General features: G+C 42.3%; 1 protein-coding gene across 3 annotated transcripts in view; it reads left to right on the forward strand.

Moving 5' to 3' along the window:
- PTPRG (protein tyrosine phosphatase receptor type G) overlaps nucleotides 1-25371 on the forward strand; it is a 725910-nt gene that overhangs the window by 565491 nt on the left and 135048 nt on the right. For all 3 annotated transcript variants that reach the window (XM_060022819.1, XM_060022820.1, XM_060022821.1), the window contains exons 7-8: nucleotides 7289-7446; nucleotides 19149-19341. In XM_060022819.1, coding sequence (XP_059878802.1) covers nucleotides 7289-7446; nucleotides 19149-19341 — 351 coding nt within the window. The remainder of the gene's footprint in view (nucleotides 1-7288; nucleotides 7447-19148; nucleotides 19342-25371) is intronic.

Raw genomic sequence — 25371 nt, forward strand, 5'->3', positions numbered from 1 at the left:
AGTAAGTTGTTAGCAGCTGAAAGGCATTTGGTCTGCAAGCAGCCATGCATAGAGCAGTGAAAAAAATGTTCCAGGCAGCGTGAAGAGCCAGTGCAAAGGCCCTGGGGTAGTGTGATCATGGACCAGCCAAGAGGTCAGTATGGCTCAACCTAAGGGCCAGAAAGTAGCAGTGGATGAGGCTGTAGAACAGGGAGGAGCCCACTGATACAGTCCTCATAGAAACCGGCTTCTCAGGTGTGATCAGCATTATTAAAAATGCAGAATCTCAGTCCCCATCCCAAACCTACTGGCTCAGAATCTAGAGTTTAACAGGCTTCCCAGGTGATTTGCACACACATTAAATTTGAGCAGCACCGTCATGAATCTTCTCCCATTTAGCATGACCTAATCCCCAGTTTTTTTCCACTGTCACTCTCCCTACCTTCCCCAATATGAAGCAGAAGGCGATTTTAAGGAAAAATTAATAACTTTTCCTTATAAAAATTTTGGGAAACCCTGAAGAAACCAATCATTGGGCTAAACACTGAAACTTGGGCTTTCTGTTCTTAGTTCATTTTATATACTTCCCTAAAATTGGTTGATTCCTTGTTTTGGGGATAGGACTGGTGTTCTTCCCCTAGAGACTATCACATTCTGTCCATATACTTTCCAATGAAATACTTTGTTCATTTGGGTGTGTGTGAATATTTTCAGTATAATTCCATATTTCTCGATTACTGTACAGTTTTCATCTCTGTTGATCATCATGTTTTATAAAGGCTTTCTTTTTTCCTATATAACCAAAGCATTGAAAATATTAGGTTATTAACACACTGAAAAATGCAGTCAATCAGATGATTATCATCTAATGTTTTAATGATCACATTTTTAATCCAATTATGCATGTTTGAATCTTTCAAATTTTCTTTAATTAAAGATTGCCTCCTAGCACTGCTATCAGAAATAAGAAATTGAACAGAATCGAGCCGGATATAATTTAATGTTGAAAGGAAACTGCAAGGATAACTGGGCCGCTCTGGGTTTAATGGCTGACCATGACTTTAAAGCCCTCATACAGAATTTTCTAATTGATAAGAAAAATTTAATCATCTCCTGATATACTCTGTTTGCATTCAAATAAGGTATTTCTTTTTCTAAATAAACCTCCCCTAACTGATTATTCATATTGTCGTTCAGAATGCTTGAAAATGAAAGAGTTGGGTGAAATGTAGACTACTTAATATAGTGTGTATTTAATATAAAAGTCATACATTATTCATAATTTTTGCAATTTGAATAACTTTGAATTTCGCATCCCTGTTTCTCATCTTTTTCTTTGATGAACAATTAATTATTAAAATATAATATTGTCTGCATACAGCACTGGGACAGTTGAAAGTGGAATATGAGATTCATTCCTTTTCAGTTCTTTTAACTAGTAATGCACAGTACTTGCTTATTATGGTATAATGGAATGGATTGTAGGATAAGTAGAGTATCTCAAATATTCTTCTCAACTAGTTAACTGTCTGGGATAAGAATGTTTCGAATTCAAATTACTAATTAGAAGAAAAGTTGGAGGCAGAGTGCTCTGATCTGGATGACTTTGGAGTCAACTGCCCTTTTATAATAGGATTCATTTAACAAGTATTTATCTGTGCTTATCCTATGCTAGACACTCTCCTAAGCCCTTAACTACTGTTAATTCATGTAATACTCTCCTGATACGATAAACCTCCAGATGAGGTCATTATTATAATCCCATTTTACAGATGAGGAGACAGTGACAGAGAGGTTAAGTAACTTGTCTTAGGTCAGAGTTTTAAGTAGACCAGTTAGAATTCAACTCCAGGGACCCGGCTCTAGCAGTCCCTCCACTTTATAACATGTACATTTACTAAGATTTTCTTAGTGGCAGAGTTTAAGTTTTTAGCTGAAAAGTACCTTCTTCCTTCCTCCCAGTGGCTGTACTCGGGAACACCCAGTCTTGGGTCCAGCCAGTTGAGTGCCTTGTGGCTTCTGTGAACTTTGTGCCAGAAATACAGGGGTACCATTTCCAAAGTTACTTATAACAATTAAGCATTATGAGCTCCATTTGCCAGTGGAGCACTCCTATGGGACTGAGCAGGACATGGAATTTTTAGAAAGATCAGCAAAAATCAATGTTCAAGTTGAACTTAGAAAAGTCAAGGGAGAAAGAAAACAGCTCAGGAGTTCATTCTGTAACGTATGTTCATAAAATAAATGACCATTAGTGATGGGGACCCCTGAACATGTGGCATGCCCCACCCCCAGTTGTTGCTGTGGCTCTCAAGATGACTTTCTAACACTTGCCCCCCACCCTCCTATACTTGGCTTGCAACCAGGAGGGCACAATATGGCCCGATGGCCAAATCCATTCCACTGACTGTTTTTGTATGGCTCCTGAGCTAAGAATGGTTTTCACATGCGAACCCTAATTAAGCGAAATGTTCTTCCTGCCTTTCCCCTGCCCCAAAGAATTCCTTTCTTCTCATTAGTAGATGTATACTTTTTAAATTGGCCTCAGTTATTAGCGTTTTGAACATTGTTACTAAGGTTGTGGAAGTGTGTTTCTTATATAAGTACCTATGTAACAACTTCGATTTTGCCTCTTGGCCCTGCAGAACCTAAAATATTTCCTACCTGGCACTTTACAGAAAACATTTGCTAGTCCCTGGCTTAAAACACAAAATGAGTGCTTGCCTTGATAAGTGAGGGCTTGTAATGGACCAGAGATCACAGTGGACCAAGTGCTTGCCTTAATAAATCAGGGCTCACAAGGCACTGTGCTAAAGCCCCCCACATCTATTAGCTTGATTAATTGTCACAGCATCCCTGAGGGGTAAATAATCTCAGTATTCCCATTTTACAGGTAAGGGAAGTAGCTCAGAGAGGTTAAGATTTTCGTCCCTAAGGTCACACAGCTGTTGAATATCTGTTGATTCCGAAGGTCATGCTAGAGCTTTGACAAAGAAAACTCTAACCTGCAGTGCTCAGATGGATGGAGACTGTGTCAGACATGCTGTGCCTTTGAGGCATCAGTAGTGCAGTTAAAAAAAAACACACATGCACGACCATTCAAGGAAGTGCATGGCTATGTGAGATATACATGGCTAGGTCTTGGTAGCTTAGAGTAATAATAATACTAGTGGTAATAAAACAAGTAATAAGAATTAGAATGAGAATCATATCTATCATTTATGAGATGCTTACTCTGTTGCAGGCTCTTTCTGAACCCCTTTCTTATACTGATTTATTTAATCTTCGCAACAGCCTAGGAAGGTATAGTAACTAAGGTCATACAGCTCACAGGTGGAGGAGTTGGGATTTGAACCCAGCAGGCTGAGAATCTGCTCGTTTCATCAGTCCCTGTAAGGGATGGAGAAATGAGGTGTTGATGAGGTCTTCAGCGTTACGTGATATTTCCTGCTCCCAGGCTTACTGTTTCAGATCCTAAGTGGTGTCTTTGAAGAAAGAATCCCATCCCAGTCTCTGTTTTCTCCCTTAGTTTTTGACCTTGGGTCCATTACTTCTCTCTGGTCTCCCATTTCCCTAGCTGTAAAATTAAAGAATTGGACTAGGGCTTCCCTGGTGACGCAGTGGTTGAGAGTCCACCTGCCGATTCAGGGGACACGGGTTCGTGCCCCGATCCGGGAAGATCCCACATGCCGCAGAGCGGCTGGGCCCATGAGCCATGGCCACTGAGCCTGCGCATCCGGAGGCTGTGCTCCGCAACGGGAGAGGCCACAACAGTGAGAGGCCCGCGTACCGCAAAAACAAACAAAAAAAAGAATTGGACCAAATTGGTGGTTTTCAAAGTGTCCCTGGGTTCCCAGCTCAGCTTCAGCCCCGATGGCTGCACTTCGGCTGTTTGAGTTGCCGGGCTCCTGTGTAAGATTTGGTTTGAAGAAAGGGTTCTTTGGTTCCCGAAGCCACTGACCTAGGGTGGTCTAAGGCCCTTTCAGGTCTCAGAATCCTGAGATCCAATGGCAGTGATGGTGGTGGAATCAGCAAGTAGTGAAGCCCCTCCCTTTTCTGTCCCCCTCACCAGCTCTACCCACCCCGCCACTGATCTGATTACACCTTCTAAGCAATTAAATCAGAACCTGCATCTGAAGCCCTTGGGTTGATCCAGGACAGAGAAACCCTTCTGCATTTGTAGCAGTGGTCACACCTGCAGTTTCCATCAGTCCTTGCTGAATTCAAGAGCCCATACAAGCACTTACGGGTCCTGTTCCAGCTGAAACGTGTTCCCTTTTGAAATCCACCCACTTCAGATTGGTGGGGCAGGTGTTTCGCATTTATCTTTTTCTATAAAGCCACAGCCTCTTCCTTGAGTGGGTGCTTTAGATGGGGGCTTTGCTGCCTCGGGCTCACAGGGGTTGTCCTGTCACTACCTGTCTGCATACAGCATGCTTAACTGCAACCCTAATATTGGGTCAGGCCCCGAGGGGAAGACTCTAAAGGTTTTCCAGTCCTTCAACCTGGAGCCCTTGATCCTAAAGCAGGTTAGTGTGCTGCGGGGTGACACCGGGTTCACCTGCCGCGTGATGGAGAAATGAAGGTGGTGATTTTGTGGTTCATGATGCCAGGGCCTGTGCACCTTCTATTGCCTGGGACCTCTTGTTGACTATTTGCACGGCCCAGGAAGTGCAGCAAGCAAAGGTCAAAACGGTTCCTCCTCTCGGCCAGGCACGCTTACAGAGATTTCCCCCATCCTTAGGCTACCGGTAACCAGGTTAAATTAAAGCCCAGGTTTGCCAGCGGCAGAGGGGTGATTCTTTCCTTTCCAGCCTTTTGTCCCGTAGAAACTGCTTTTGTCATTCTGATTATAGAACCCAATGGTGCATGTATTAATTAATACTTAATTTTTCCCTTTAAAAAATGAGCTGAAAACCTTTGCGAGACTCAGGTAAGGTTTCTGAGCCTTGTGAATAACTGCGGCCACTTTACCGTTCACTGGTGACCTTGGGCTTAGTGATTTACCCTCTCTGGGCCTTAAGTTCCACATCTGGAAAATTGGAGCATTAAAAGTACTTACTCCATAGGGTTGTAAAGTGAAAGGGTGTGGTGATGGCTTAAGAATCATGAAAGCCTGGATTCCAAACTCAACTACATGGTTGTACGTTCCAGCTCTGTAAATTGGGGATGGTAATACTTCATGGGACTATTTTAAGTATTAAATAAATCAATCTTTGTAAAGCTCTTAGAACAGTACCTGGCACATACAGTAAGTGCTGTTTAAATGTTTGCAACAGATAAGTACTCAGAAGAGTGCCTGACATATAGTAAAAGCTAAATAAATATTAAGTTTTGTTCAACAAATCTCTACCAAAAGGAAATGGCCATTTTCATTATTCTTTTTTTTTCTTTCTTTTTTTTTTTTTTTTTTGCGGTACGCAGACCTCTCACTGTTGTGGCCTCTGCCGTTGCGGAGCACAGGCTCCGGACACGCAGGCTCAGAGGCCGTGGCTCACGGGCCTAGCCGCTCCGCGGCATGTGGGATCCTCCCGGACCGAGGCACAAACCCGCGTCCCCTGCATCGGCAGGTGGACTCTCAACCACTGCGCCACCAGGGAAGCCCCATTATTCTGATATAGTTGATTTCTGCTGGGTTTTTGCCTTAACCCCCAGTTACATAGACCTTTTGCATCTAAGGATACACATTTGCCCAAATACGTATACTGCTTGTTCTGTATGAAGGAAAAGGAAGGAGGAGGCGTGAGGCTGGGAATAATATTCCTGGAAGTCACAGGAGTGTCTATGAAGTAACCTGGAGCCTTGAGGTCCCCGAGAAATGTCCAGGGGCACATGGAGGAGGCCATAGGGGAGCTAAGGCAAGCCATTAGCAGGACCGTAATAGCCTTATTACATCCCCAACAGGAATGAGGTGGGCATTCCAGACTTAAATGCAGGGCTAGACGTTTGAAGACCCAGGTAGAGACTAAAACCCTCTCTGATTTGTGAAAGAAGCTGTATGATCTTCTGGGTCTGACTGAAAGTGTTATAGTATAGTGCCTAAAGTCTGTTGCACTGCTGATTTGTGCCTCAGGACCTTTGCACATACTGTTCTCAGAGCTTGAAATGCTCTTCTTTTCATCTTTTGCCCCCACAGTTCAATATTCACCTAGTTTACTTTAGCTTCTTTAGTCTGAGTCAGAATTGTGCAAGCTCTGGTGTCAAGGTGCATGGGTTCATACCCCAGCTTTGGTATGTAGGAACGAACCTCTTCTCTAACTTGTTTTCCTCGTAGAGTTATTGTGAGATATCATTGTTGGGTCCCAGCTTAAATGTCATTTCTTCTACTTAAGGGAAGACCACTCCACTTTTGTAAAAAGAAGCCTATTTTCAGGGCCATCATTTTACAAGTTCAGGGCCATGCCTTGATCTCAGTAAGCCTTGGGTGAAACCATAATGAAACGTGACCAGCTTTGGAATTGCACTTTACCATTGGCTTACAGTTTTCTTTTCCTACTTAATCTCTCATGGGAGTCCCAAAGTTCGTTCGCCTGATTACTAGTTCATAAGGATTAGACGGAGAAGGGGGTCTATGATGAAACAAGATGGGGTATAACTGAATCACTTTGCTGTACACCTAAAACTAACAGAACATTGTAAATCAACTGTATTTCAATAAAAAATGTTTAAAAATTAAAATCAACGTTAAAAAAGAGTACGGAATAGATATTAATACATAAAATCTCTCATTAATGATTTTCATTTTGATTACATGTTGAAATAATATTTAAAATATAATGGGGACTTCTCTGGTGGTCCAGTGGTTAAGACTTCATGCTTCCAATGCAGGGGGCGTGGGTTTGATCCCTGGTGGGGGAACTAAGATCCCACATGCCATGCGGCACCGCCAAAAAAAAAAAAAAAGAAGGATTAAATAAAACGTATTATGAAAACTGAAAAAATATATATTGGAAAGGGGCAAGTTAAACAAAACCAAGTCTCTTTCTTTTCTGCAGCATTTAGTGACTTGACTCTGCCAGTGTTTCATCTATTTCCTGGGGGAAGAGGGAGGGCCTGAAGTGTTGCCCAGTGCTGTTTACCCTGGAACCCATTTTTCATGAAATGCAGTGCAGTAGGATGTCTCGGAGCACACACACCCTGGGAAATGCTGCTTTGTTTTCCATGGCTCTCCCACCACCAAATGCTTCCCGGGATGTAAATAAACACAAGACTTGTGATGTGGCACCCGCATGCCAAGGGTTTTGACTGTGTGTCTGCAGCATAGAACGACTTACCACTGTGCTTTTCTTTTCCCTCTTCCCCCAAACAGAGAAGGAGACCTTTCTGGATCCTTTCGTCCTCCGGGACCTCCTGCCTGCATCCCTGAGCAACTATTACCGGTATACAGGTTCTTTGACTACCCCACCGTGTAGCGAAATTGTGGAGTGGATAGTCTTCCGGACGCCTGTCCCCATCTCTTATCATCAGGTAGCTATTTGGCCCCCGAAGGGCTTCTGTTTTTACTTGTTTTGAGTTGACTTAACTATCTAACATCACTAGACTATATCAGGGTAAGGATTTTTTTTTTTTTTGGCATCCTTTGCTTCTCATTGATTCTTTTCATTTTTTTCCAAGAAACATGTTTTTGCACCCAAGAATTGTAAAATATAAAGCTTGGTTGCTGAGCCACAAATTAACTAGCTGAGGAGAACTGCAGGCATGAAATCAGGTATCTTGTAAGTATTCGATCTTGAGGAGGTAGTAGCTACCCTCTGTGATGACTGTATGCCAGGAACTCTTTTCAGCTCTTTATATGTGTTAACTCACTTAATCTTCATGAACAACAGTCCCATGAGGTAGGTGCTATTTGTACCCCCTTGTTACAGAGGAGAAACAGCAGAAGTGTAGTGACTTGCCCAAGGTCACACAACCATGACCCAGCCATGGTGTCTGATCCCAGAGATCATGCTTGGAGCTGCTAAACCTCCCCTAAGTCCAGAAGAGAGAAATTTGTATACCTGAAGAAATGAAAGGAAAAATACCATTGATTGAGCTCTTTCTGGGTGATAAGCATCTTACATCTCATTGACTTAGTTGCAAAACAACATCGCAAATTGGGTATGTTGCACAAAGACGGGACACATAAGAATATCGTGGCAGGGACAGATTGTGTAACATGCCCAAAGATTCATGGTCAGTGAAGGTTGAAGCCAGAAACCAAGCTCGGTTTTGTCTGATTCCAAACCCATGCTGCCGACCCCTACGTGGAGCTGCTTCTCTCCGAGTGTGGCCTGGTAGGTGTCATAGGGAGGTGGGTTTAGGCTGAGCACGTAACTGTGGGTAAGAATTTGGTGAAATGGGGATGAGGTCGGGGGCAATGTCAGAGGAAGAGGATCCACCAGGGGATGAAGGGCTTTGACATCACCTCACAAGGAATCATAGATGGAAGGGGAAATAGAGAGGATATGTCAGTCATCAAAAATGCAGCCTGCACGGAGGTAGAAGAAGAGTAGATTTCTCCTCCATAATTTCAGAAAACAGAGCCAAGAACAACGGGTAGGATTTGTAAGGAAGTGGATTTGAGCCATTGACCCGGACTGTCTAAAAAATGGAACATTCCTATCAGAGCCATCCGTGGAAATGCCTCCCCAGCATTGGACAGCTAGGGGTAAGGCTGATGTAGAGGGAAAGTGGAAGTTTTGAAATTATGTGGTAAATGTCAGTAATATAACTGAAGAGGACACAGGCAACAAGATTATGAACCTGGCAGGCTTGGGGAATAGTCCAAAGAGTTTCCTAACAAGGGCAGAGAATATAGAAAAGGGAGTGGGGGAAATAGGATTGGATGATGTCCTGGCCAGGGCTTTTTGGGGTGTCAGAGACAGAAACACTTAAAGTAGCTTCAGTAGGGGGAATATTTGAAAGAAACCATAGTAGGGTCATCCTGAGATGAAGTCATCATGACCAGGACTGCAACTAGTAAGTGAGGCACAAACTTTACTTTCTGCCTCTTAGGCGCCGCTCTCACATCTTGGAGTTTCTACCACGGCTTTGCGATTCTGTACTCTTGCAAACTTCTGGTTCCTTCCCTCTCCCAGTTTGAGTGTGGTTTTCTTTGGAGGGAATTGGAGCCCAATATGGTTACTCTAGTACCAGTTAACCTTTCAACTCAAGGGCCAGCTACCAGCTGACGGTAGTCTGGGTCTGGAGTCAAGCGTTCAGGAAGATAGATCCGAATAGACATCAGCCAACAGCACACTGGCTGGCCTTGGGTCAGTTGTCCATTTTTTAATAAATCAGCGGAGGTGCTGGCCACGTCCTGACACATTGGTGTTGCCACTCTGGGGGCGGTAAGTGGAGCAGGTTGTCTAGAAGGAGCTCTGTGCAGGAGAGAGAGCCCACCAACAAAGGTAGGCAGTGTGGGAACAGGGGAAACTGATTCATTTGGCCTCCCTGCAGCCGGCAGACATTTTACCTTGAGCTTTTTTTCCTTTTAATTCCATTGCGATGAAAAAAGAAGGACTAGCAATGTGGCTGCGGAACAGGATCTGCTGGCCTTAAGGAGGTAAAGAAATATGAAACAAGTTTGCTTCCTAATGGTGAAGCCAGCCTTGTTTTATTAAAATAAAAGAAAATTGCAGCCCAAATATTTATATCCTCAAGGTTCGGGGAGGGGGCGGGGGCAGGACTTTGAAAAGGGATCCTTTTTGTCGATTAAGATGAATGCTTTTCTCCTCAAAGCTATAAAGGCTTGAGATAATGAGGTTAAAAAATTCAAGTTTGGCTTTTTTTTTTTTTTTTTTTTTTTTAGGAGGCCCTGTGAAGGGGAGGCATAGAGAGGTAATTGTTTAGTTGGGGCTGGGGGAGGGAAGAGAACCATTTAACACATACTGGGTTTTATTGCAGTTTAGTGGCCTAAACAAAAGGCAGATTTTTAGGCTTGGATATCTTGTCAAGTATTTGTCAGTTAGAGGCGTTTTGACATTTGGGAACTGGATATAGTCGAAAGTGCTTTGTTAACATCTTTTTATGCTTCTACTCTGCCACCCATACACTCAGAGGGAAATAATGGAAAGAGTTTTTCTCCACGACTTCCAAAGTATGACCTCTCTGTAGGTACTATTGTTTAAAGAAAATAGTGAAGAAATAAATTAACCATAGTGGCTCCCCAGTTTCTTTACTCTAAACCACCTTAGATAATGCTTTACTTGTATCAGGCACAGCTTCACGTATCCTTTTCTGTCTCCCAAAGGGACAGAAACAGCTCATTTTCATGTGGCCAAACCGGTTCCTTGCTGGTGAACTGAGTGGAGGTCACAGCTGTGTCAGTCCTCAGACAGGAAGGCATCAGCCACCCAAGTATTATCGGTTCAGACCTTCCCACCCCGACCCTGCCAACATGCTCTCTGAAGTTAGCACAGAATGTTCATTGCAGAAGGGAAAACGGCCAATTCAGAGAAGCCAAGCAGACACAATTCCATGTCTGCTTCTGTGAGAAAGAAAACATTCCTAGTCCTTCGTCCTTCTTTTTCTCCAAAGGTTCTTCTCTTCTCTTACACAGTGTGGGTACCTGTCGGCAGTGAAAAGGAGAGCAGGTTCACCCTAAAATGCAGTGCTGAGCGCGAACTGTTGACCAGTGTGATGTGGATTTCTTTAAAGTCTTCCTGCGTAAATATGAGCAGCTCCGTATTTTCCCTCTTTTGTGGGCCTCCTTGGGCTTTCAAACCAGCCCCGCAGCTAGTGAGCGCTGACTCCGGCTTCTGTGATGATCGAGATCTGAATACGGTGTTGCTCATGGAATCACACCATGCCATTGGCTTGGGTGGTCAGCAGACAGCATGGCTTGTGTGGCTCCAATAAAACGTTGACCATAAATATCAGGCAAGAATCATGCCATGATTTTGTCACCCAAACAAAATGGCGGCACCCCCGGTCCTGCTGTAGGAGGTCAAAGGAGCACAAGTAGCACATTGAGACGGTTGCCTGCCTTGCATTCATGATCAGTCAGGGAACATGATCGTTTTTAGTCCGGTGTACTTGGATGTGTTTTATTCTATAACAGTGGCTCTCAGATGGTAGCGCGTTGGCCATTGGACACTATCCCTTCCCTTCCCTTTCCAGGACTGTTGGCTTCTGTAGTTTTAAATATGGCACTGCCTATGATTTTCCCTATCGTGAGTTTTATTTAAGTGCCTCTTGGACTTCCCTTCCAGGACTGTTGGCTTCCGTAGTTTTAAATATGACACTGCTATGATTTTCCCTAGCATGAGTTTTATTTAAGTGCCTCTTGGAGGCGCTATCAAAAAGGAAATAAATGTCAAAAAAGCTAGTTTACTTGCTTTATTTGCATGACTTTTTAAATTGAAGTTTATAGTTGATTTACAATATTGTGTTCGTTTCTGGTGTACAGCAAAGTGATTCAGTTATATTTTTTTCCAGATTATTTTCCATTGTAGGTTATTGTAAGATACTGAATATTGTTCTCTGTGTTATACAGTAAATCCTTGTTGCTTATCTATTTTATGTATAGTAGTTTGTATATGTGAATGCCATGCTCCTAATTTATCCTTCCCCCACCTCTCTTTCCTCTTCGGCAACCATAAGTTTGTTTTCTACATCTGTGAGTCTGTTTCTGCTTTGTATATATATTCATCTGTATTATTTTTTAGATTCCACATATAAGTCACATCGTATAATAATTATCTTTTTCTATCTGACTTACTTCACTTAGTATGATAATCTCTAGGTCCTTCCATGTTGTTGCAAATGGCAATATTTCATTCCTTTTTACGGCTGAGTAATATTTCAGTGTGTGTGTGTGTGTGGTGCATCTTCTTAAACCTGTCATCTATTGATGGGCATTTGGTTTGCTTCCAAGTCTCGGCTCTTGTAAATAGTGCTACTTTTTGAACATTGGGGTGCATGTATCTTTTCAAATTACAGTTTTTGTCTTTTCTAGATATATGCCCAGGACTGGGATTGCTGGATCATATAGTAGCTCTATTTTTAGTTTTTTAAGGAACCTCCGTACTCTTTTTCATAGCAGCTGCACCGATTTACATTCCCACCAACAGTGTAGAAGGGTCCCCTTTTCTCCACACCCTCTCCAGCATTTGTTATTTGTAGACTTTTTGATGATAGCCATTCTGACCAGTGTGAGGTGATACCTCATTGTGGTTTTAATTTTCATTTCTCTAATAATTAGCGATGTTGAGCATCTTTTCATGTGCCTGTTGGCTATCTGTATGTCTTCATTGGAGAAATGTCTGTTTAGGTCTTCTGCCCATTTTTGGATTGGGTTGCTTGTTCTTTTGATATTGAGTTGTATGAGCTCTTTGTGTATTTTGGAAATTAACCCGTTGTCAGGTGTATCAACTGCAGACATTTTCTACCATTCCGTAGGTTGTCTTTTTGTTTTGTTGATGGCTTCCTTTGCTGTGCAAAAACTTTTTAGTTTGATTTGGTTCCATTTGTTTATTTTTGCTTTTATTGCTTTTGCCTTGGGAAACTGATCTAAGAAAACATTGCTACAATTTATGTCTGAAAATGCTTTGCCTGTTTTACCTTCCAGGAGTTTTATGGTGTCATGTCTTATATTTAGGCCTTTAAACCATTTTGTGTGTATGGTGTGAGGGTGTGTTTTAACTTCATTGATTTACATGCAGCTGACCAGCTTTCCCAACACCACTTGCAAAAGAGACTGTCTTTTCCCCATTGTATATTTTTGCTGCCTTGGTTGTAGATTAATTGACCATAGGCGTGTGGGTTTATTTCTGGTCTCTCTGTTCTGTTCCATTGATCCATACATCTGTTTTTGTGCCAGTACCACACTGTTGTGATTACTGTAGCTTTGTAATATTGTCTGAGGTGTGGGAGGGTTATGCCTCCAGCTTTGCTCTTTTTCCTCAGGATTGCTTTGGCAATTCATGTTCTTGTGTAGTTCCATGTAAATTTTAGGATTATTTGTTCTAGTTCTATGAAAAATGTCATGGATAATTTGATAGGGATCACATTAAATCTGTAGATTGCTTTGGGTAATATGGCCATTTTAACAACATTACTTCTTCCAGTCGAAGAGCATGGGATATCTTTTCATTTCTTTGGATCATCTTCACTTTCCTTTATCAGTGTCTTATAGTTCTCAGCATATAGGTCTTTCACCCCCTTGGTTAGGTTTATTCCAAGGTATTTTATGTTATTTTGATGCCGGCTTTTTTTTTTTTTTTTTTTTTTTTACGGTATGTGGGCCTCTCACCGTTGTGGCCTCTCCTGTTGCGGAGCACAGGTTCCGGACGCGCAGGCTCAATGGCCATGGCCCACGGGCCCAGCCGCTCCGTGGCATGTGGGATCTTCCCAGACCGGGGCACAAACCCGTGTCCCCTGCATCGGCAGGCGGACTCTCAACCACTGTGCCACCAAGGAAGCCCTTGATGCAGTTTTGAAAGAGATTCTTTTTTCTTTCTCTTTCTGGTATTTCATTGTTAGTGTAAAGAAATGCCACAGATTTCTGTATATTAATCTTGTATGCTAGTACTTTGCTGAATTCATGTATTCTAATATATTTTGTGTGAGATCTTTAAGGTGCATGACTTTTTTTTAACCATTGTTGTCTCTGTCGTGAAGAGTAGAGCAACTCTTTTGAATTAAGACTGTTCCATATGGAGCCAAGTTGTTCTATTCTTGGCTACTTCTTCATGCAGATTACTCAACTACTCTGCTACTCTGTGTCTCAGCTTTCATCTGTAAAATGGAAATGATAACAATACCTACTTTATGGAGTCATTATAGAGATTAAATGACGGCATGTGTGTAGAATGCTTAGACTAGTGCCTGGCACCACAGGAAGTGTTCAAGAGATACCACAAACAAGGCCTGACCCATCACGTCTCAAATGTATGACAAAACTCATGTCCATGACCTTAGGTGTGACGTTACAGTCCGTAATGTTTACCCTGGAGTTTATTATTATTCATATAATGGACTCTGGTTTTGTTTAATTGCCATTCTGTATCCATCCTATCAAATATTGTGCACATCAGCCTTTTAACGGTTCGTAATTATATTACTTTTGATATTCTCTCATTGCCCCCTTCAGCCATGATGGTCCCCTCCCCACATCTTATGGACCAGAGCTCTTGCTACACACAAACGGCATGAGTAGATTTCAACTTTCCTTTGATTCAAACTGACAGATTAAAAACTAATTATTCTCTGTAATATTTTTACAATAAAAACTAAGTTGAAATGATTTATATACACTTCCAGCCAACACATTTGCAATTCAAGGTTAAAACTGTTCTTGAAACAGCACCAGTTAAAATGCAATTACAGCTCCCCAAGCAGGGATAAAAGAAAGAAATGTTTTACATATTCACTTCAAAAGTTAAAAAGCCAATTAAATATTATAGAAATAAAAACTTTCATTAATTTTCACTAAATGATAAAGACTTCATTAGTTATATTAAGGTAAAGATAAATCCAAGTGTGTTTACCTGCCCCTGGAAAAGAATAAGATGAAGAAAAGTGCTGATTTGGGGGGGTGGATTCCATTTTCTCCTCGCACCTGCCATCTTGTTCATGGTTCCCAGTTTTTCCTGTGTTGGGCCATAGGCTGCTTCTTTCCAGAGTGCGGAAAAATGCAAACAAGTTTATATCGCCAGTAGTGAAATGGCAGTAGTGGGTGTCCTGCATGCTAGGGACTTTGGAGGTCAGCTAAGAGGAATTGTTTTGGGACTTCTATCATCAGATTCAGTTCTTCTGCTACCGTGTTGCTCTCTCAGTGAATAATACTCAGGGCCTGTTACGCATGTGGCGTGAAGTGACTGAAAGCATGCAAAACAGAGTCACACGGACCCAGGCTTATCCGTCGATAAGAATAAGAATAATACCACCAGCCTTACCGGATTTCTATGAGGATTAAGTAAGAGAAAGCATATAACGTTCTTGGCACCTTGCCTTGTGCATAATCAATGCTCAGTAAATATTAGTTGGTAGTGTTAGTGCTATAATAATATTAACAATGTTACTTTAATGTTATTATTTTGAGCTGAGAACAAGTTAGAAACCAAAACAATGTTTATGAAGTGCTTGTACCTGGCCCATAATGGGTTTGATAAATAGACACTGGAAGGTGCAATATGCCTTATACAGATACATAGACACATTATATATGTATACTGTACATTGTAAATATGCATATATATTATAAAGAAGAAAAGGAAGGCGAAGCCGCAGAGCTTCTTATAGTTGTAAGCTTAGCACGCATAGTTACCACATTCCTCATAAGATAATAACAATAACGACGGTAATGAAGATAATACTTATCGGGCACCTTTGGTGCATCAGGAATTATTCCAAACACTTGATCTGTAGTAGCTCAGTCAATAGTAGTAACCAGGGCTTCCCTGGTGGCGCAGTGGTTGAGAGTCCGCCTGCCGATGCAGGGGACGCGGGCTCGTGCCCCGGTCCGGGAAGATCCCACATGCTGCGGAGCGGCTGGGCCCATGAGCCATGGCCGCTGAGCCTGCGTGTCCGGAGCCTGTGCTCCGCAACGGGAGAGGCCACAACAGTGAGAGGCCTGCGTACCGCAAAAAAAAAAAAAAAAAAATAGTAGTAACCAAAACCACATGAGGTGGGTAATGATGTTAGCTCCATTATACATGTAAGAAAACCACAGAAACAGTAAATACTTTGAGGTCACACATTTAGCAATTAGAGTTAAAAAACAGCGTTTGTAACCCAGGTAGTGAGTGGAAGTGTTTTGTATTTGGAGAGTAAGGCACAGGTCAGAACATTAGGACTCCACAGTAAGAATGGGAGGCCATTGAAAGGTATTAAACAGAGGTGTGTGCTGTGATCTCATGTACATTTTTGAAGGTTCACTGTGTGGATATTAACTAGATCTAGAAGAGTCAAAGAGATTACACACCAAAAGTGTGGCCCCGTCAGAGGCCAGAGAGACACAGCTTTGAAGTTTGTTCTATGACTCCAGCGTTACACGGGGCTGCCATGTGGCACCGCTGTCAGAGGCACCTTCCTATTGTCATCTGCTCTGTAAATGGCATCCCATGGAATCCAGCCAAGTGGAGGTCTGGGTGGTGGCCAGGTTCACCTTTGGCGAGTTTGGGTCTCGAGGCAAGGGTAAGGACCAAGGGACAACCTCTGGCCCAGATGATTGCTGATCACCTGCCAAAGTGAAAAGTATATAGGCTCCCCTTACCAATCCGGGGATCATGGAAGTTTCCACTCAATGGCCAAGCATGCCAGTTACCAACAGGAGAGGCCACTGGCAATTTTCATTCAATTCAGAGGAATGACAGAGTTTTAGTAAACGCTGCTGACCTACCAAAGGACGTTTGATGAGTCTACTAAGCTTGTCCTCCTTTTTCCTCTTTTATGAGACTGTCAACGGAAGCTATGATCCAGGGGACAGTGTAATATCGCCCAGGTCATCAGTTCACTCTCAGAACCATCACATACTTCCTTTGAAATCTTTGGGCAAGTTGAGTTAATGACAAGGATGTGAATGAGCTTTTCAGCCATAGTGTGTCATTAAGCTGTAAGAGCAATTTAAGCGAAAGCATTTTTGTGTTAAATTCAGAACCTACCTCTTTTTACATTTATATGACTAATTCTTTCCTGAGGATCAGAAATAAACTTTTTAGGAGAACTAAATGCTAGCTGTGAAAGAAGCAAGTATTTGAGAGAATAAACAAACCTTCGAGTCACATTGCTGAGGGTCTCCCAGGCCATCCTTTCCTGGCATCTCAGAGATGAAAGTATTTCAGGACAGATGGCTAGTCTCTTCCAGAAAATTTCTGGTCTTAACTTGCTATGTGTGGCAGCCCAGTCCATTTTTCTAAAAAAATCACCCTGAAAGTTAAGGAATTCCTCCCTCTATTCAACTCATGTCTCTAAGGCTTTAATTTTAACCAGTTTCCTCTTATTTGGCCTTCTTTGGACACAGAGAAGAGCTGGTCAGCATCTTTCACATACAAGGGCCTTTAATCAAATTACTCCTTACTGGCCTTTTCTTCACACTAATAAACAATTCCACTTCCTTTAACCTTTCCACACAGGATTTACCCTCCATCCCTTTAATCATTTTGGTTGGTCTTTCCCTAGACTGTCTCCAGAGGGTCTTTATTAATCCCTTTCATGTAATTTTCAGAAGTTCTTTTCTCTGAGGAAGTATTGAAATCTTCTCTCATTTTTGGAGGCATTCAGTTCTGATTTTGGTAGTCCTATCCAGTGAGTACACCTTGCTAGGTTGAGTTGATTTTTCCTTTCAGCACCTCCAGTTATTTTCATCTGAGTGGGTCACCTTTGGACAGAGTAAACAGCCCAGTTTTCTTAGTTTTTCTGCTTTTATTGCCTTTCTCCCTTCATTATAAATAAACAGGGAACATCAAAAGGAAGAATGGGAAGAAAGGCAAATTCTAAATAGCAACGATGTGAGTTGTTAGAAGAGAAGTTACATGAATTGTAGAAAATTAGAATAATAGGGAAATAACGGGCTACTTTTGCTTTCAGGCTGGTTGAGAGACCACCCTGCTCCTATTACCTTGATGAAAAAGCAGAAAAGGCTTCATGGTGTATTATCACTTTCCAAGTGCAGGAGAATTGGAGGGGAGGTGGAATGATAAGTGCATTCATATACTTAAGTGATTTTTCTTGGCTATGTAAATTCATTGCCTTCTCATGCAAAGAGAGGGCATGTCAGACTGGAAGCAGGTCATTCCCTGTGTCGTTCTCTGAGGCTGTTTGAGAAACACAGGGGTTAGTTCCAGGCTTCAAGAACTCCAGGTCTTAATTCTCTTGTTATCTTATCGGTTGACGTTAGCCACCTCCTGATCCCAGAAGTTTAGGGCAGCCACTCCTCGCCTGCTTGGGAAGTGTTTTTCTAACACCATCCCACCTCGTAATTCTCTCCTGCAGAAAGCCTTCTGATTTGGCATTCAAGGAGCCAGATGGGCCAGAAAAAGTTCAGTTTCTCTCTTCTTTATTTCATTTTCTTCCCCCAGCTCAAGGAGTTGGTATTTTTGGTGGTTGGGCATTTTACGTTACACTCCATTTCTTTGGTGACAAGAATAACTTCGTGATCCATTGAGAACAAATCGCTGTCACTCGGCCCCTGCTCTCTTCTGCTCTCTCTTAATAGAATGACCCTTCCCCCCCCCCCACCCCCGAGTAAGCAGAATGTTGAAGGCTGCAAAGAATCCTTTTTGATAATAAAAATATGATCCTGGAGTGCTGATTTTTTTTTCTTTGCTTTTCCATAAAAGTTTGGACAGTAGTCTTATGGGAAATGTTTCCTGATAATAACAATGATGATAGCAGCTAATCTTTACTAAGGGCTTACTGGCTGCCACATAGATTTTAATCTTTTCAACAACCTTAAGATAGGCAGTACTAGTATTGTATCTGTTTTACAGATGAGGAAACTTGAGTTACAGAAAGCTTGAATACTTTGGCTCTAATGACCCATCTGGTAAATGTTGAACTTGGGCAGTTTAACCTGCACACCATGGGTTTGGCAACTTTGTGACAGCAACTGCTGAACTGGATCCCTAGTGTGTAGGAAGATGCTTAGTAAGAATTAAATCGCAAATATTTACTGAGTTCTTACGCTTTAGGAACTGTTTTAAACACTGTACATGGATGGTCTCATTTAATGCTGACCCAAACCCTATCGGGTCGATGCTGCTGTAATTCTCACCGTTTTATTGAGGAAGAATTGAGGCTCAGAGAAGTTAAGCAACTTTCTCAGCGTCACAGAGTGCTTGAGCCATGGAGTCAGAATTCCCACGCAAGAAGTCTGGCTCTAGAAGCTGCCAGTTTCACTATAACTCTATGCTGCTTCCTGTAATACTGAAGATCTTGCTGGGGGCCGGAGGGGCGGTGAGGCTGCTGCAGAAAGACTGGGCCTCTTGTCTGAGACACAAACTGCGAAAGTTCTATATACCCTCAAGTGAAGTGTTTTCCTGGTTAGTTGGCAGGACAGAAACCGCAGCCAGATAGGCCCATTGGCAGTGATTCCAGCAGGAAGCCTGTGTCCTGCTGGGTTTGTCCCACGCGGCTTTGTCGGGCACTTCCTGCCATCTTGTGTTCTTGTCACCCCTATTGGCTTTGGACCCCATAGCTTTCTAACCGATGTTCTTTTTTCTCCTTTTCTCTGGTTCTCTGTTCAGCTCGAGGCTTTTTATTCCATCTTCACCACGGAGCAGCAAGACCACGTCAAGTCAGTGGAGTATCTGAGAAATAACTTTCGGCCACAGCAGGGCCTGAACGACAGGGTGGTGTCCAAGTCTGCCGTCCGTGATGCCTGGAACCACGACATGACAGACTTCTTAGAAAACCCACTGGGGACAGAAGCCTCTAAAGGTATATTTGGATTAAGTGCCCTTGCCCAGAGGAAGATTCCTTATCATAAATTACTTTAAATGAAAAGGTGTTCAGAACCGGCCAAGAATTGGAACATGCCGTTAAAAGCACGTTTCTGTGCTCAAAGTGACTTGTCTGGATGATAAGTAGAAGCATTTGTGGGAATAACTTCAGTTAGATACTTTCAGAATCGCCCTTTTGACTAGTAACATATTAGTCCTTCTCTCTGTAATTTAACTTTGTAGCATCAACCCTAACTAGTTGATGTCTTAAAGCTTTTTGGTGTCTTACTTTTTAACTGTTTCCCTGTCGTGATCAAGTGTTTGTCTCTGAGCTCAAACATCAGGACCTCAGACTTGCTCCCAACACCCCAATCTGCAGCTTTCTTACTAACTTCCATACCAGCCAAGAAGTCTCCCTCCAGCTCTCCACCCCCACCAGACATCACATGGCCTCTTTTTTTTTTTTTTTAATTTATTTTATTTTTGGTTGCATTGGGTCTTTGTTGCTGTGGCGAGCGGGGGCTACTCTTCGTTGCAGCACGCAGGCTTCTCATTGCGGTGGCTTCTCTTGTTGTGGCTCACAGGCTTCGGTAGTTGTGGCACGTGGGCTCAGTAGTTGTGGCTCACAGGCTCTAGGTGCACAGGCTTCAGTAGTTGTGGCACACGGGCTTAGTTGCTCCGCGGCATGTGGGATCTTCCCAGACCAGGGATCGAATCCGTGTCCGCCGCATTGGCAGGCGGATTCTTAACCACTGTGCCACCAGGGAAGTCCCAGATGAGGAATTTATATCACGAGTGAGTATAATATCTGGTAGCTCAGAATTGCTGACGTTACGACAATTACAAAGTTCTTTCCTAATAAGTGGACTGAACATATGATACATCAGTTGTACAGAGAGGATGCATAGCCCTTCTTACCTAAGGAAGTTGGAGAGGATACTGGTTTTCATTGCATTAAGTTGTCAGAGTGGCCAGGATCTTCCACTGAATGGGCTTTCTCTGAATTTGAGCAGAGCCATGGACCCATCCTTAGATAGAGAGGATTGGTTCTTCATTTTACAAGGTTACAATGATCATGGTGTGTCCATTGCTGACTCTTAAGATGGGTGGATACTAAAATGTTCTGTGATATTTCTAGACACAGAGAGAGATGTAGATGCACTCCTCTTTCTTTTTTAAACCTACTATTGGAGTGTCACATACAGAAAAGTGCACACGTAATATGCACACAACTTGATTAATTTTCACAAACTGAATATACTTGAGTAACAAACACCCAGATCAAGAAACTGATATCACTTGCTTCCCAGAAGCACTTCCTTTCCTTCACTCCTAGACACTATCCTTTCCCAGGGGTAACTGTGACCGTGAATTAGCCTTGCCTCCTGGTCAATTTCATATAAATGGAATCAGTCTGTAAGTCCTCTTTTGTGTCTCGCTTCTTTTGCTTTACACGGGCTTGGAGAGTTATCTATGCTATTACACGCAGCTGTAGTTTGTTCCTTCTTACGGTTGAATTTCATTGTATGCCAGCACTTGAATTTATTTATCCATTTCAATATACATGAATATATGGATTATTTTCATGTTTTGGTAATCATGAAAGTTCTTGCACATGGCTCTTAATGAGTATGTGGACAGATCTCTGTTGGGTATGCACCCAGCAGCAAAATGACTACAGCCTAGAGGACACACATATTTTCAGATCTGGTTAGATACTGCTGAACAGTTTCCCAACATGACTATATGGACCGCTTTACACTTCTGCCAGCACTGTAAGATCGTTTTCTATTTTTTTAACATTTTTTAAAGGCCTCATTTACATACCATAAAGTTCAGTTGTTGTGAATGTACAATTGAATAATTTTCAATAAATTTATAGTCGTACAGCCATCACCACATCCACTTTTAGAACACTTTCATCATCCCAGTAAGTTCCTTCACGCCCACCTGCAATCAGTTCTTTCTCCTAACCTCAGTTCCAGGCCACCTCTGATTTGCTCTTGTCTTCCACTTGACAGAGGATTTTAAGATTTATACATGCTGTAGCATGGATCAGTAGCTCGTTTCTTTTTATTGCTAAATAGTATCCCTATTTGTTTTTTTCCATAACAGCTTTATTGAGATTTAATTCACATACCATAAAGTCCATTCTTTTAGAGTGTCCACTTCTGTGGTTTTTTATATTCACAAAAGTGTGTACTCATCACTACTACCCACTTCAGAACATTTTTGTCACCCCCCAAAAGAAATTCCAGCCTCATGAGCAGTCACTCCTCTTTCTCCTGTCGCTCCTTCTTTCCCAGCTCTAGGCAACCACTAACGTACTTTCTGTCTCTATGGATTTGCCTGTCGCGGAGATTTCATATAAATGGAATTGTACAGTATATGGCTTTTTGTCTCTGGCTTCTTTCCTTTAGCATCATCTTCTCAAGGTTCATCCACATTTAAGCATGTATCGAATTCCATGCCATTTTATGGCCAAATAAGATATCATTGTATGGCTAGACCGCATTTTGTTTATCCATTTATCAATCGATAGATTGCAGTTTCTGGCTCTTACGAATATTGCTGCTGTGAACGTTCGTGTTCACATTTTTGTGTGGACATGTGTTTTCATTTCTCGTGGCTATAAACCCAGGAGTAGAATTGCTGAGACATAGGGCAACTCTTTGTTTACATTTTTTAAGAACTGCCAGACTTTTCCCAAAGCAGCTGTACCAGTGTACGTTCCCATAGGCATCATCGGAGGGTTCTGATTTCTCCATATCCTCGCCAACACTTGTTACACATCTTTTTTATTTTAGCCATCCTACTAGGTACGAAATAGTATCTCTTTGTAGTTTTGATGTGCACTTCCCTAATGACTAATGATGTCCCTATTTGTTTTTAAATGATGTTCGTATTTGTTTTAAATTTCATAAAACCATGGTCCATGTGACCAAATGCTCCTCCTTGTATTCCCCAAGAAAACTCAGGTCATTCCATGGCACCAAAGGCTGAAAGCCAGCCACAGATGCTGGCAGTCATCAGGCAGCCCGGTGTGCTTAGATGATTGACCTTCGAGATCTGAGTAGAAAAGAGCCAGTATAAAAGAAGAGTCCCTTTCTCTTCTCCAGGCATATGCAAAAAAGATATTAGAAAAGGAAGGGTGGTATTCTGTCATCTTCAGGTGATTCAAAAAGAACAAACCCTGTCTGATTGGCATTCTCTAGCTGATCATTATTGGAAGCTTTTGGTGCCTAAGATGTTGAGCATAGAGCTGTGCATTTATTGGGCTATTGTCACAGAAGAAAGAAGAATTAATTAATTACGTAGGGCAGGCATCAGTAAGCTTTTCTGGCTAAGGACCAGGTATTGGGTCATGTGATCTCTTGTTGCAACTACTCAGCTCTGCCACTGTAGCGTGAAGGCAGCCGTAGACAATATATAAATAAGTAGGTATAGAAAATGTCTTCTAATAAAACTTTATTTGTAAAAATAGGTGGCAGTCCAGATTTAGCCTGGGGACCATAGTGTACTGACCCCTGCTCTAGGGAATGGCTCAAATTAAGATGGTGGAACCCCATCTGAGGCTTGTTTGAAGGTATTTTCACAGCGGCCGTGACTGTGGAAGTGTCCATCGGTCGGTTCTGCTTTTCCATGACACTACAAGATCCTAGGACCAATTAGAGGTTTATTAACTTGGTAACCATTCACTGACCAATCCACCTTAAGACCACTTCATCTTCCACTCCAGAAGTATAAGTGGAGCCTCTGTAGACTGAGCCCCACTTCCGTTGTTCCCTGGCTGTGATCACTGACTAGTGTTCATTGAGCAGCACAGCAGGGGATGCTCGAGTTGATGTGCCCCCACCCTGCCCTTCTGTCAGGATGATCAGACATAGTAGAATAGAGAAAACAGAATCAAGCCATTCAGTTCCAAGCATGAGATGCATCGCCACGTACGACACCAAAAGAAAGGGGGAAAAGTCACCTTAATATTGTATTGTTGCCGAAGAAAGATCTATAATGGATGTCATCCGTAAAAAAATATAAAGCTTTAGTTTCCAGTAAATGGAAACAATATTTAGGCTTGGTAGATTGTTCGAGGGACATCCAATTCACCCCTCTGCCCTTTGTCGGTAAATAACTTAGACAGACTTTGGGATTTAATGCGCTGTCATTTTAGTTATTCTGCAACACATCCCGGGCACATGGAAGAGCATTTCGGTGATTAAGTGCTGAATACTGTCTATTGTGAAGACTTTTGGAACAGTGAACAGAGAAAAATAACTTCCCTTCCAACAACATGAAACATATGGTTTATTAATTTAACAAAACCTGTTCAAACCACAGTGGAATCAAAACCACTTGATCTGATAATTTGATTTGATGGCTTAATTAAAGTGACACTGTATAATGTAATAAAAGCAAAGGAAATGAAGAGGACAGTGGGTGGCCTTTGTCCTCTCCAGTCCCCTAAGCCAACGCCGTGGTTTTTGAGAATGGTTTTTGTTTTTGCTGATGGACGGATCTCTTTGTTAGCTGCATTTTCAGTGCTAAAGATTGCTTCCTGTTTTGGTTAAAAGCAGTTTTTAAGGGCATGTACCAGTGTGTGAGAACGCCTAAATAACTAGCCTATTTTAAATCAGAACACATCGAGAAAGACCATCACATTTTCCACCCAAATTAGCAAACAAAGAAGTAAATCCACGATTGCTTTTAAAAGGAGTTTGACATTGAAATCATGGTTTTCTGCTATTTTGGGAGAAAATATTAATGTAGTTCTATTTTCAGTTTAATCATGTTCACTCACCACATTAACGAGCTTGAATTACTTTATCTTAATAAAAGAACCTCTGATATGGAACATTTAATTCCTTTATAGGCAGCTGCCCTCCCAGAAACTCTTCCAGAAAGTTAGCTTGGTACTTTTAGTAACTTCCAACACAGAAAAGTGCTAAGGAAATCACATTTTTAATGCAGCCGCCATGGAGTGGTTTTGACCTCCTTCTTTTAAAAATAACTATTACGAGCTATTAATTTTTAACCTTGGGAGTGATTAAGAAAGCAAGCAAAAAGTAGGGCTGTTTTTTTGTAAGACTCTCCAACATCCTGGGTGCTCATGCTTTTAAAGGGCATGCCATGTTCTATCAAACATTTTTACAGGCTCAGATATCCCGTGATGACTAATTCTATGTAAATAGATAGAGAGTTGGTGTAAGTTGCCTTTGATTGGTTGACATAAAGTTGATATTTCATAGACATTTAACATAGCATTAACTACTTTGGGCTCATGTTTTCCAGCCAGTGAGTTTCTTTTCCCGTGTCAGGCATCTTCATCTACATTGAAGCGCTTTCTCTAGGAGCTGTGCCTGGTACACCTATGCTTAAAAAGGCTACATAGGGGGGCTTCCCTGGTGGCGCAGCGGTTGAGAGTCCGCCTGCCGATGCAGGGGATACGGGTTCGTGCCCCGGTCCGGGAAGATCCCACATGCCGCGGAGCGGCTGGGCTCGTGAGCCATGGCCGCTGAGCCCGCGCGTCCGGAGCCTGCGCTCCGCAACGGGAAAGGCCACAACAGTGAGAGGCCCGTGTACCGCAAAAAAAAAAAAAAAAAAAAAAGGCTACATAGGGGTTTTCATGGGCCAGGTGCTATGCTAGCCTTTTCTGTGCATATACGGTTTATTTAATCCTCAGAACAACCTCTGCCAGGATGCACTTTCCATTTGTCAAATATTTGTTGAGCATCTACTATGAACAGGTTTTAGGCACTAGAAATAAAGCTGAACAAGGGAGAAGAGTCTCTTACGGAGCTTAAGTTTTAGGGGGAAGAAAGAAAGAAAGCGGTCAGTGATTAAGCTCTTCAGTGTTGTTCTGCAGATCAAATCAGGTGGTTTGCTAAGAGTGGCAGACATGGTGCGGCCAAGGGGAAGAGAGCTTCCCTGGAGAGGGTGGACTGGTCTGGGTAAGGAGCCAGCCCTGCAAACTTCTGAGAGGGAAAGGTCCTTTTGCAAAGGCCCTGAGGCATGGGAACCCGCGAGGGTG

The sequence above is a fragment of the Delphinus delphis genome, chromosome 10, assembly GCF_949987515.2.
Source record: "Delphinus delphis chromosome 10, mDelDel1.2, whole genome shotgun sequence".
In the NCBI taxonomy this organism is placed as follows: Eukaryota; Metazoa; Chordata; class Mammalia; order Artiodactyla; family Delphinidae; genus Delphinus; species Delphinus delphis.